Source organism: Carassius auratus, chromosome 28 (genome assembly GCF_003368295.1).
Source record: "Carassius auratus strain Wakin chromosome 28, ASM336829v1, whole genome shotgun sequence".
In the NCBI taxonomy this organism is placed as follows: domain Eukaryota; kingdom Metazoa; phylum Chordata; class Actinopteri; order Cypriniformes; family Cyprinidae; genus Carassius; species Carassius auratus.
The window spans coordinates 19,997,456-20,011,286 of record NC_039270.1 but is presented as its reverse complement, the minus strand read 5'-3'; the positions used below and the strand labels follow the sequence as shown (position 1 = coordinate 20,011,286).

Genomic DNA, 13,831 nt, shown 5'->3' with positions numbered 1-13,831 from the left:
TGAATGATTCAATGACTCGCAAAACACAAAAAACAGTGATAATGATGTAAAATATTTTGGGATGAATCCAAATATCCATCATCTCTGAGCTGCACTGACTGTAACAGCTACTGTTGTTCTTTGATTGACAGGTTGGTGGGGGCGGGGCTAAGCCCACTAGCAGAGGAGCAACGGGGAGGTGGAGAATCGCAGAAGAAAAAGAAAAAATTGTCCAGTCGAGGAATTGGCCGCATTAACACTACACAGGTGTGTTTCCACACAAGTCCTTTCTTCTCTTGCTCCCCTCAGCCAACCATCACTTCTGTATTTATTAATCAGCTAATGCTTTTTTATCAACCCTTTGCAAAGCTTCACCACCTTTGGTTATGATCAAAAAGTGTATGCTCATATTGTTCTCTCATAGATGAAGCAGCAGTGTTATCGGAAGAACAGCACCCTTGATCAACAAATAACTCAAATCAAGCAGAAGGTCCCAGGTGGACGACATTCCTCTGGAGCTCCGTCAAGAGACCCAGAGTTTTCCTCAGCATCAAAGAACCTGTACTCTGGCCATAGTAACTTCAAAAGAGACTCCACACAGCTCAGCACAGCCAATGAATCTGAGAGCCTGAGCGATACAGGTAAAACCGTAGATCTTCTTTAAGGACCATGTGGTGTACAGTAAGAATAACCAAAATGCACACTTCTAGTACTGAAATTCTAAACTTTCTGACTAAATGATGGAGCATAACTTTCACAAACTCTATCGTGTCCTTGCAATGAAACCAATGCCAATTATCGCTGATGTAATTGTGTATGCATGGAATTATTTCCAGCTACTAGTGGGGACAGCGGGGCACAGGAGTGCTGGAAGAGGCACAATCCTGTGGCAGTTAAAACAGAAAGGAAGAAAAGTCCTGGATCAGCAGCTTGTTTACAGCAGCCAGGGGCAAGGACCCCGCAGGGCAGGGGACAAGAAGTGGATGAGGACGTGGAGACATCCCCACCTGGGAGCGAGTCCTCTGAACATGGTGAGAGTCAGCCGGTTTGTGTCATCTTGGGAAAGTAAGAAAAGTTTAGTGAAGCTTTCAAATGTGTCACGTTTTTAAAAAGTTTCACGTATACACAACAACATTTTCAAAATTATATGCATTTACACATATCTGTGAAAATGGCCAAAAATGCTGTATTATGTTGGCCAGGAAAGTAGTTGATGATGACACCTTGTTAGTAAACAATAGGAAAGTGACGATTATATGTTGTATATGATGGTCTCCAATGTTGGTTGTAATATCGGTGAAGTAAATCCACACTTTGCTGAAGAAGCGTTAACAAACTCTTGAGCAGCAACAACATTTGTAATAGACCACAGTAATAGACTAGCATGGGGAAAAACAAATATAGTTCTACGTAAATCTAAGGAAAATTCGTGCTGACTTTACGATCAGAATTTTTGTCAGTCCAAAAGTTTTAAATATCAGTTACTGATATAAACAAAAAAAGAATCTGAAATTGTTCCCATGGCTGTTTAGTTTACTTGCTTCTTCAGAAACCTCCAGAAAACAACACCATAACTCACGGTTTCATATGGCATACAAATGTTTGCACAGTGAATGATTTATAAATTAGATCAAGATGCAGTTGTACGGCGACCATTTCTTTATAGTGATGCCAACATATCATGTTTGGAAATTTAAATTATAGTCAGATGTGAACAGCCATACTGAAATGTCTTTTTCATGATACAGAGGAAGATGGAGAGGAAGGCAGTTATGGCAGTGAGGAAGGCCAAGACCTCAAAGCACCGACGTTCAGAGATCTGCCGTTTAGTCCGGCCATTACAGGCCCCTCCACTTTTTCTGTTGTCAAACTGGAAGCCAATCAGAAGGCCAAAATTAAGCGGGAACGACAAGAACTCCATGGTATGGCTATCAAAAAGCCTAGTGACTGTCCCGCCTCATGCTTTTGATCCTAACCCTGTGTATTTTTGTGAACCCCATTCAGGATCTCAGTTTCGGGCCGTAACAGATGGGGACGTGAAGGTAAAACGGCGACCTCCCTGTAGATCCATCCCCATCACTGTCTCCAAACCACCAGGAGTCAGAAGGCGACCAGGCAGGCCAACACTGCAGGATAAACGCTGGCCTGGGATCACAGGCAGGCCGGTTCATTACAGAAAGAACAGCAGTCTTCTCTCATTTCCCAGCAGCAGCAACAGCGAGAGGCTAAAGAGAGCCACTCGGAAGAGCTCCATGCTGAGAGCCACGGTAAGCAATTCAGTACAGTGGCATGATATTATTCGTAGTTTAGGAAGATTCAGGTATTTTTGCATTGTGAAGCTAATCAGTTGTCTAGCTCATTACAATGGATTGGTTTTAAAAAATTGAAGTTACTTATAGTGTGCACCTAACACTGGAAGAAACAAATATCGAACCATGACTTATTATTGGCACATTGGCTAAACTAAATGGTAAATGGACTGCATTTATATATTGCTTTCAACAGACCCATGGCCATCCAAAGCGCTTTACAAGTTGCCTCACATTCACCCATTCACACACCGACAGCGATGGTGTCAGCCATACAAGGCACCATCCAGCTCGTCGGGAGCAGCTGGGGTTAGGGGTTAGGGGTCTTGCTCGAGGACACCTCAACACTTGATCAGGTGGAGCCAGGGATTGAACCACCAACCTTCCTGTTTGTTGACAACCTACATGAACCACTGAGCCACTGCTGCCCCATTATTGTATGGGGGAGTTAAAAACTTAATTGGGACAACCCTAGTTGTAAGATATTGTTTACGAGCAATCTAATAGTTCTGTTGGTGTTGTTTCATGAATAATTGACTCCCCTTCCAAAAAGTGAAAAAGAGTTATCAAGATTTAGTAGGTGTCTCCAAATTGTGGACTGGTTGCGTACATTTAACTCCGATGCCTATGGTACTGTAGTCTGCAACTAATCTTTAAAGTTTTGTTTTTATCTTACTTTAGAGGAGAAATTACTGGTCGACCGAGGCCCAGTCCCAAGACAGTGATGATAACGGCAGAACGCGGAGAACCAGACTTCGAGAGGTACACACACAAGCATTCACATTTTTTTGGTACATTTAACACTTCTCTTCTCTCAGTAAGAAGCGATATTATGTAAAGGTGATGTTCACATGCTTAGTCTGAAGCAGTGAGGACATTTTTTGCTGTAGAAAAGAATGTAGAAAAGAGTTTTCCTCCATTCCTTCAAGCGATTCAGTGTCTATGCTGTTTCTGTGGTTCAGTCTAAAGGTCGAGCAGTCAGCCGTCTGATGGAGAGTTTTGCAGCAGATGAGGGCTTCCACTTGGGTGAGGACAGTAGCTTCTCAGAGGAGGATGAGAGGAAGGTGTCATCACATAGCAGAAGTGCTCCAGGTAAATGCATGCTTGTAGTGATTTAACCACAACTGACAAGTGTTTTCAAGCATGATGTGAAGCCATTTTGGTGGTTATGTTAAATTGTATTTTGAGTTATTGCTTTTCCTCTTGCAGCTCCTCCAAACTGTGTTCTGACCAAAGAGCTCCTGACAGATGGACTCAAAGTTCTGATCTCCAAAGATGATGAACTACTGTATGCTGCTCGTGTGCAACCCCTGGAGTCGCCCGATGTGTAAGTGCACTGTTCAATAAATGCCCCTTTCTAAATATTTACCGGTTTATGGGAAGGTCCAGGTGAAAGGTCCGTCTTTTTCTTAGTTGGACAAAATTGGACAAAAGTGTATAATGGCTGACAATTATTATTTTTCAGTGTTCATTTTAACTTTAGTGTTATGTTTGTCATTTTTTATTAGTTTTTGTTTTCGTTTTAATTAACGATAACAACACTGTTTATGAATGACAGGTGCGCATTCTGTGTGTGCCTGGTTTTGGGATGTACTGCACCTATCGTAAACGCCTGTTGACATGTTGATTGACATTACCACAAATGGAATTATGCTCACTATCACAGCTAAGTAAGCAGTGATTATCACCCACTAGTTTCCCACGGTCCTTAGTTGGATGCAACAGTCAGCCTGCATCACTTCCTCTAAGCCCTCTGTTCGGCAGTAAAAGTGTTGCTGAGGAGACTCAGTCACAACCAATGAAAGTGAGCCTTCCGTAGGAGTTTGACATGGACGGCCAAGCATTACACGCACCACTGAAAATAACCCCTTTGTACTTTCTGCTCTCTCTCCAGCTACAGTATTGTTATCGACGGCGAGAGAGGAAACCGACCCAGAATCTACTCCCTGGAGCAACTCTTGCAGGAAGCTGTGAGTTTCCCACTTACAGCAAACAAACCTGCCTACGCTCTGAGCTTTGGCCTCTCAGGACCCACACACATCACCACATCCTCCAAAATCCCCTCTTCCATTAAAGAGCAGCAAAAAACAATACCCTCTTTCCTGAGATCCCTCTACACAATGCTATTTCCTAAAGTCCTGTTTCCAGCATACCTTTTGCCTCACTTTTCTTCACACCACTTCAAGCTCTACCCCACTTCACACCTTCTCACCTACGGTTCTTATATCTTCAAACACACATGCTCTTCTTGAAACTTTCCATGAATACATGCCTATATCAATGGTAAACTTTGGTGTCCCATTACTTTTAAAGCTTTATAGGGAAGGAATTTTGTAGAGGATTTTGTTCCTGTAGCTCAGTTGGTAAGAGCATTGCATTAGCAGCGCAAGGTTGTGGGTTCGAAACCCTGGGAACATATATTAGGTGAAAATTGTTAGCCCGACTGCACTCTAAGCGCTTGGGAAAAAAGCGTCTGCTAAATGCATACATTTAATTTAATTTAATTTAATTTTGTTTTTGTTGTTGAATTATTGACACTGTTTTTCTAATTAATGTTATTCAGTTGCTTTGACGGATTCTTTTTTGTTTAATACGCTATATAAATAAAGGTAACTTGACTTGACTATAACATTAAATTAAAAATAATGACCCATATGATTTGAAATAAATTGCACACACACACACACAAATCCTGCTGCCTATTTATTGTTTATAAGACAAAAAATAGCAAACAAATATGTTTTCATTGGGAAATACATTTATTACAGTCCAACTTGGTTTAGATAGATCTTATTAAGTTAATTTTGTTTTTCATTATTATAAAAAATTAAACATTAAAAGGTGGTCAGTGCAAATGTGGTCGTTCTAAATTGTTTGAATCTTTCAAAAAAAGTGGTTGGGGCTCTCTCTCTCTCTCTCTCTCTCACACACACACACACACACACACACACACACACTTGTTATTCAGCTGTTTTATTGTGTAAACGGTCTACGGCAGCTGTCTCTAATTACACTGATCTTCCACTTTCCAGAGCGTTCCATTCCTCCATGTACCTTTGACACCAATCTACACGCACAACCTTCCAGCTTCACTTCCCATCAGTCAGAGAGCGCCTGTTACCATAGCAACAGTAAATTCAAGAAACCTGAAAGGGGTTTGAGCTGAATGGGGGGATCTGGGCGCTCTGTTAGACAGGGAAACGCTGCAAACCTGCAATCACAGTCGCTCCATTCACACACTCCTCATTATTACTCAGCAAGTTAGTGTTTACCGCACCTCCGCTTCCGTGGCTTTCAGCCCTAACATGCTGGCATGAGATAAGTGCTGCTTTCATAAGAGCCTTACTGATTGACTTCTGTGTGTGTCATTTATCATCCTGGGAGTCCAAAACCACTTTCACTGGCATTGCCTGACACAAGTTTGTTCCTGTGTGTGTTAGGTACTGGATGTACGCCCTGACACGGAGGCTGTGCTAAAAGAAGGGACTAGAGTGTGTGCTTACTGGAGTGAGCGCTCACGTTGTCTTTACCCGGGATATGTGCGAAGGGGTGAGGCCTAGACAAACTTTTCTCTTTCCTTAGAATCAGATAATCATTTTTCTTCCAAAATATCACATATGAATTCAAGGGTTAAAGAGCTACTGTATTTAAATCAAATTAACTAGTTTTGGTGATCTTCTAGGAGGCAGTGAATCTAAACCTGGTGGGGTTATGGTGGAGTTTGATGATGGCGATAGAGGGTGGATCTCTCTCTCCAATATTCGCTTTCTTCCTCCGGGTTACCAAGTCCAATGTAGGTCCAAACTTTTAATAGTTCTACCTCACTTGACATTCTGATTAGCTCTGTACTAAAATTTAGTGAGCTACAGAGGCTTTTCCCGCAGTGAAGACAAACCTGGAATATCTTGAGTCAAAACTCCCAATATTATTTGAGATTTCCCAGACAGCAACATAGTGTTGGCCCAGATCCGGCACACATCTGGCCCACATGAAATGAAAATACACAGAAATATAGTATGGGGTGGAGTCTAGACTGATATTTCTTTAGATTTCTTTAGATTCAATCCAGTCTGGAGTGAATTTTTGCTTGTTGCACTGGGATTGCCTTATCTGGAATTGATTATGCTAAAATCCTGTTTGTCACATTGTGCCTTAAAATGCTGTATATGTTGGTAGCTCACTAGAACTTTGAACTTACTTTAGCTTCCATTGCGTATTCTTACTTCACATATGTTTGACATGTATTGTAAAGGTCTATAAACCAACCAATATAACCACCTCTTGCCTCTCAGGTGCTGATTTGAGTCCTTTACTCAACTCGGAGGGGCAGCTTGACAAAAATAGCTCCATGCAAGAAAGCAAGACTCTGAGTGAAAGGACAGCAAGAACAGACAGATTCAAAGCTCAGGAGAAGCCTGTCAGAAGACCAGGTCAGAGTTTCTGCAATATGCCACCAGAGATCTTATTTTACTCTTTGTCTCAAACCCAGTATGCTGCCTATCTAGACAGCCTTCAAAATGTGCCAATGATAAAAAAAAAGAAAAAGAAATGCTGTCTATGAATGTTGATCATGCTAAAGTTTATTGTAAATGTTTAACTTTTCTTTAAAGGGAGGCCTAAAGGTTCAGGGATAAAGAAGTCTCTCTCGGACGGTGTAGCCAAGAGCTCAGCACCTGTTGTGACATGGCCATCGGTGGCTGCCCCCAGGAAGAGAATACCTCTTAACTTTTTTCAGCTCAATGGCTCGGCATCGAAGAAGGCCTCGAAAGGCAGGGTGGCGGAAACATCTTCTCGACCTTCAGTCTCCATGACGACACCAACCAAAGGCCTCTTTAGCAGTAGCTCCTTTGAGGTCGACTCCTTCAGCAGCATAGCTAACGGTTATTCATCCTTTGGCAGCCAGACATCTGGGATTTCACTGGAGGGCAAGAACAGTTCTTACGGTCAAAAGAAGAGGACTGGGGAGCCAGCACCATCTCGGGGCAAGAAAGCTGAATTTCTAATCAAATTGGACCATGAAGGAGTAACATCTCCAAAGACTAAAAACAGCAAGGCTCTCCTGTTGCTGGGAGCCTCAGGATTTGGCTCCAATGGGGTGAGTGGTTTGCCCAGGGCAGAGGCTTACTCACACCCAGTTCTGCTGGTCAAGGACAACAAAAAAGGAGATGGCTCACGAGCAGAGCTCCGACTGAAAGGAACAGGAGTCCAGAGGAAGCCCTCACCATCATTGCGCATAAGTGAGTATGGCGACTTGACCCTTGGCTGCCACAGGGACTGCCACAGCTCTTACTCAGACATGGATGAGGAAGAGGAAGAAGTGGAAAGGAGGACAGGCCGTGCTGCACTTGCTTCTGCCTCTGGAGGTTTGAGAACAGCTGGCCATTTTCTCTCGCGCATCTCAGTCTCCTCGTCTTCCTCCGGTTCGTCCAGCTCTTCCAGCTCAGGCTCTCTCTCGAGTTCCAGTCTGTGCTCTTCTGAAAATGACTCGTCTTACAGCTCAGAGGATGAGGAAAGCTGTTTGACCCCGCACCATTCTTTGCTCCAGACCCCTGAAGCCCCTGTGGGACCCCCACGGCACTCCTTTGTGGCCAAAGCTGTGGCAGTGTCCAGTGCCAAAGGGCATGGCAACCACAGTACCAACAGCAAGCCACAGAAGAGAAAAGAGTATCCCAGTTCACTCTCCAAAACCCCTAAAGATCTGGTTAAGAGGCAACGTCTTCTAGCAGACCAGACCAAACCCATCCTGCCATCTAGACAGCTGTGGAGGTGGTCCGGAAACCCCACGCAAGTGAGTCATTTTTGAAAAGATTACTTTGTACATTAATTTAGTAACTGGTAATCTGATTGATTCCAGTTTAATGTACAGCATCCACTACAAGTCTTCTCAAAGAGTTTAAACAGTGTTTTAAAGCATTTCATTGAGTGATCCTGTTATGTTTTCCTATTGTGGTCCAACTAGGGATGTAACAATACCATTACCAAAAGTAGAGGCTTGTGGCTTAGCATTAACCTTTATAATTATGTAAATTTAGTCCATCCCAACCAATGGTGTGAGTTTCTAACCAGTGACTACATTTAACAAGTTGTTTAGTGGGTAGTTAGTTATAGTGCAAACAATAGCAGATGGGCCCGATTGGAAACACCATTATCTTTTCACCTAAGCGTCACCTTTAAACAAATGAAATAATTGCATACAAACATCTGCAAAAAAAAAAAAAAAAAAAATCTAAAGCTGTCTTTATCACATTAGCGCCGTGGACTTAAGGGAAAGGCCCGGAAGCTTTTCTACAAGGCTATAGTGCGTGGCAAGGACTTGGTGCAGGTAGGAGACTGTGCTGTGTTCCTTTCGACGGGGCAGCCTCATCTGCCGCTAATCGGCCGCATTGAGAGTTTCTGGGAGTCATGGCAGAGCAGCATGGTCGTGAAGGTCCAGTGGTTCTACCACCCTGAAGAGACCAATCTAGGCAAGAGACATCATGATGGCAAGGTAAGTATCCAAATGTTGAATGGAGGCTTGTCATTCACAGTGGACTTTTAGTTGTACTCAATAAACAGCAGAGAAAAGTAAATGGTATTGATAGAATGGGAACTGTTAGATTATGGTCCTTGGATTATAATTCATGCTGTCATTGTTTCATAACCTTCAATACAGTCATGAAATTTAATTAAATCATAAATTAGCACCCATGTGGTAACTGCTTAAAGCTAGGTGTGTTATTCAGTGTTCTTATGCCAAGTCTGGTGTTGGTTTTGAAAGTAACTACTGAAACGTTAATATTGTGACAATGCTAGCAGAACGCAATAGATGTTTTAGGAAATTTAAAGGATACAATTTTCATTGTTTTCAGCATGCTCTGTACCAGTCATGCCATGAGGATGAAAACGACGTCCAGACAATCTCTCATAAGTGTCAGGTGGTCACAAGTGAGGAATACGAGCGATTGACCCGCAACAGGAAGTCTAACGGGAGCTATCATGACCTGTACTACCTGGCCGGCACTTACGACCCCACCAGTGGCCAGCTGCTCACTGCAGACGGGATGTCCTTACTCTGTTAGCACTGGACTTGCATGACTGCGTATACTACTGAGTTTTTTTTGGTCCAAGTCAGAGATGTTGCACTGCAAATAAGAGGCTGGACTTTCTGCCAAAGGACCAGGAAGTAGACTGCCGCCCTCATACCCATAAACTCAGTCTACTCTGGGGAGATATGTGCGAGCTCCTCCTAGCGATACCTTAGAGTGTAGTAGATGCAGTTTGTCCATGGTCCTAATTCTCTTCTGAGGTTTTCTAATGGACGTATTGTGGCTCTAATTTTGTATGAACTGTTACCTGATCTTAGACCACCAAAGCAAAACTCTTGGTTTGGAGAGCATGGCGGATGTCTATGAAGACTTGAGCCATGTTGTAGGCAGTGGCAGTGTGGGGCGCTCTCCGCACGTCACTTTCATGATTCCAGGGATATTTAAGTACATATAGATCTAAATATATGTTAAGTTCATTTATGTATAAATAGGGAAGTATTACCTTTCAAGCCATACACTTCAGTACCTCTTAATGTGTATTTTTTCTTCAGGTGTACATTGTACAGGACAGGTTGCTGGTGTTTTCTTTGTTGTTGTCTATATGTAAATATTCGAAGCTATTTTATATAAGTGTAATGTACAGAGGCTTATCTTATCATGTTCTGATTGATTTATTTTTGTATTAGTGGGTGATATAGAAGTTGTTGTTTTCTGTGAGAGGGTGGACTGATGATGTATGCATTGCACTGCACACGGCCTGCTGATACAATGAGAGCGGAGTCATCCCTGCCCTGCTTTCTCTTTCAGGGAGATGGGTTACACAGGGCACCATCCTTTATATTGGCTGCACTTTGGGCATTTGTTCCTCTAATGTCTTCATTTTTTTGTTGGTTATATTAGCAGACTTAAAACACTTTAATGTTAAAACAAAGGGAAATAAATATTGACTCCTTAAGTAGTTCCACAAATTTGAAATCCATTGGCTACATTTAATTGGTTATTTAAATGAATGGTGATTTTAAATGAATGATTCTCATAAAATATGTCCAGTTCTTATTATATAAAATCAGGAAGAAATCACAAAGTCTGATTTAAGGACTGTTTGAACTGACACATAGTAACATTAAAGGGGTCATATGATACCATTTTAAGTTTCCCCTTCTATTTGGAGTGTTACAAGCTGTGCGTGTATAAATAAGATCCCAAAATTTGAAAAGACTAAAGTCTCAAACCCAAAGAGATATGCTTAATAATAAAAGTTAAGTCTCTTCCTCGCCCTCCTAAAAAGTCTTGTTTTAACGTGCCCACACATGTCTACGTGACTATGTGGGAAGATTTGCATAACGCCGTCCGAACATTCACGCAAAGAAAGAAGACGTAATTTTGATTCTCGCTGTTGTGGAGACGCTGTTTCTTGTGAAAATACTTTGTTTGGCCTTCCAAAAGAGGACACGACTAGAAATTAGTGGTTAAGTTGTATTTACAACACTGTTCCAGAACAATTTAACCCAAATATTATGTTTTATTGTTTTTGTCTTGTGACGGTGTTCTAACCAGGACACGCATCACAGTATGTTAAGCGATTGAACATTTTCGTCACACGCTTGAGGTATTCAGCCAATCACAATGCACTGGACAGCTGGCCAATCAGAGCATACCTTGCTTTTCAGAGCGATGAACTATGTAAAAAATGGCGTGCTACTGAAGGGCAGGGCATAGAGGAGCGACAGTAGTGTACACTATGTGGAAAATAATGTGTTATTGGAACCTTAAACCACATAAACACATTTCTTTACACTAAATACACCAAATAATATTCTTTTTACCAATGCCATATGACCCCTTTAAGCATAATGTCATTCTCCGTACCATAATACAGTAATGAAAATCAGAAGGTCTGTCTGGACACAATGATTTTTTGTTCTTGACCCAATTTGTGAGATTCACCTTAAATACTGGTATATAATACTAGAAGGACACGGAAAAGTGTTATTACTGTATCTGATGCATTTTATTATTTTTTTTTTTATTTTTTTTCAAATGCATCCTGCACTGTATTTACATATTTCTTCACTTTTCAACAACGTTTTTACTGCATTTCTAAAGTTAGCACCCATCAAAACGAGTATTTCTGTTAATGGTGAAATTCACCTGATTCTAGTATCCCAGGGTCAGAAAAGAAAGGGATTGTTAGAGCACTAGGCACAGCTGGAGTTCATAGAGAAGTTGGCTTACAGTCAGACTGTACTCCACGCACTCATTGTTCAGTGTGAGGGACAATCGCATTCATGTATGAAGGAGCATCCACTGTTTAAAAGGCTCACTCAATCATAGCCAAAAATAGTCATTTATGTTTATGCAATCTTCACTGTATTGAACAAAGTATTATTATTATTTTTAGATATTGTTTTATCATTAGTGTGTATTTATTGCCAGTGTTACTGTTTCATTACCAAACCAATAGATCATGATGAAGATGTCTTATTTTGTCCCAAAAGTGTTTTACTAACGTGCATACGGCTTGAGCTAAAGTCAAACCTTCACCTCTTGCCACCCCATTAAAAACAGCTTCAACCCTGCAGGGGAAGTGACGTTGCTCACTGACCATTCACCCCCATCCTTTCAGATATACAAATGTACTTCTAGAGTCTCCCCAATGCCACATTTGACCTTGTAATTTGCTTATTGCAGGGAGCCTGGAAGAAAAGCATGTGTGTGGATATGTGTCTGGAGTAGCACACTTTTCTTACTTCTGGAGTATATAGTATGTATATTCTGTGTGTATAGAATCACCTACTACATTGCCAAAATGTGCAGTATACATAAAGCATGGAATTCTGTCTCCCACAATGCAATGCGCTCAACCTGACCTTACATTTTCAGTGTGACTTACGAACAAGTATCATCTGACTAATTATTTGATCAAAATGCCAAATGTGAATTACACAAAAAATTGGACTTTTATTTTTTATGATTTTTACAAACTTGGCAGTAAACAGCAAAAACAGCACATCGTTCATACTCTACTCAAGTCATACACTACTCTTCCATTTTGAGCATAGCCTGTACTTATGACTTGTTCCCCATTAATAAAAGTCATTGTATTTCCAGTATGATTGAAATGTAGGATGTTAGGATCTGTTAGATCCTCATGTCATCAGAGCTAGGTTTATATAAAAGGTCTAAGTGTGTGGGTACGTGTGCCTTTTTGTAATCTGCCTTTACGTTTGACTGTTTTGACAAAAGAGGGCACTGGATAGAGTTGTGAATGTACTTAGCATACGTTAAGCATGCATATTATCAGAGGACCTGTCTGTATGTCACAGCTCTAGTGGTTACACACAGATTCAGAGCTGCCATTGGTTACAGTCTCCTTTTATATCAGGGGAGAAACTTAATTTCTGTTCCCAAATGAAGGTCAAAGGTGTTTTGTTGCGGAGGGAACAAGGGTATTCAGGTCAGCACGTCTGATATGTTACAAGAGCAGGTCACTTGTTCATGGCGAAGGTGCAATACTACTTTGGCTAACTATTTGAACGGCACTCAGCATTTCTAAGCTTTTTTTGCAAAGGCTGGTGGGTAACAGGAAGTGATGAGGAGGACGCAGGAACGTCTGTCCTATTAAACAGATTTCTTTAAACGCCGCAAGGCATGTACTTAATATTCCGCTTGTCCAAGAATCTCTGATTAACGAGATGTTATAACTTTGTTGAATGAAAAATGATGTATATCTTTATATGTTTATCATGTTCCAGTATATATATATTTTTTCTCTCTTTGCTTCGAAACATTGTAAAGATTGTACATGTGTAAAGTAAGGTTTGATTTTGGGGTAAATGTTTTACTAAAAAAAAAAACAAAGGCAAAAAACTTTATGAGTATCAACTGTAAACGTGGTTTAGTATTAAACATTTTTATAGAGGGCTTATGAATAAATATCACATAAAAAAAAAAAAAATGTTGGACTTGGATTTAATTTGATTAATTGGTGGAGTACTTCAACACTTTGGATGAGACCAGGGATATTTAATTATTATTAAATAGTTTTAGACAATTAAATGTTTGATTATTATTAATTAATAAAAAAGTGGGTCAGTTTTTATTTCAAGTTGAGTTTAAAAGCCTGCTCACATTACTAATATACAAAAAAAAGTGTGTTTGTGTATGTGTGTGTGTGTGTGTGTGTGTGTGTGTGTGTGTGTGGTTTAAAATGTCCAAAAAGTGATGTTTGCTCTTATGGAGATAATTTTAGTCACCATGAGGAAAACGGCTTATAAATCGTGCTACATTATGTTTCTAGAAAAATTAAGCATGTTTACTGTGAGGGTTGTGTTTATGATTAAACAGCCTGTACAATGTAAGTTTCTATGAAAGAGTGTATGAAAAGAGTGTGTGTGGTCCAGGTATATCGTAGATTGTGGGGATCATGCGTCCTGACAAGGAGAGTTAAAACTGACATCTTTGAGGATCTATGCATCATAAAATCCCAATGTGTGTGTGCTCAGCAAAGCTGACATG

At 40.9% G+C, this 13,831-nt stretch overlaps 1 protein-coding gene across 4 annotated transcripts in view; it reads left to right on the top strand.

The window, feature by feature from the left end:
* Nucleotides 1-13,271, top strand: part of bahcc1a (BAH domain and coiled-coil containing 1a) — a 75,095-nt gene extending 61,824 nt beyond the window's left edge. For 3 of the 4 annotated variants that reach the window (XM_026208901.1, XM_026208899.1, XM_026208902.1), the window contains 15 exons: nucleotides 132-246; nucleotides 404-620; nucleotides 816-1,010; nucleotides 1,728-1,901; nucleotides 1,984-2,246; nucleotides 2,970-3,050; nucleotides 3,251-3,380; nucleotides 3,498-3,615; nucleotides 4,183-4,258; nucleotides 5,729-5,837; nucleotides 5,971-6,081; nucleotides 6,581-6,718; nucleotides 6,899-8,076; nucleotides 8,539-8,775; nucleotides 9,137-13,271. In XM_026208901.1, the coding sequence (XP_026064686.1) occupies nucleotides 132-246; nucleotides 404-620; nucleotides 816-1,010; nucleotides 1,728-1,901; nucleotides 1,984-2,246; nucleotides 2,970-3,050; nucleotides 3,251-3,380; nucleotides 3,498-3,615; nucleotides 4,183-4,258; nucleotides 5,729-5,837; nucleotides 5,971-6,081; nucleotides 6,581-6,718; nucleotides 6,899-8,076; nucleotides 8,539-8,775; nucleotides 9,137-9,346 (3,352 nt within the window). In that variant the 3' untranslated portion in view covers nucleotides 9,347-13,271. The remainder of the gene's footprint in view (nucleotides 1-131; nucleotides 247-403; nucleotides 621-815; nucleotides 1,011-1,727; nucleotides 1,902-1,983; nucleotides 2,247-2,969; nucleotides 3,051-3,250; nucleotides 3,381-3,497; nucleotides 3,616-4,182; nucleotides 4,259-5,728; nucleotides 5,838-5,970; nucleotides 6,082-6,580; nucleotides 6,719-6,898; nucleotides 8,077-8,538; nucleotides 8,776-9,136) is intronic. The other variant, XM_026208900.1, reaches the window with a different exon arrangement.
* The last annotated feature ends 560 nt before the right edge of the window (nucleotides 13,272-13,831 follow it).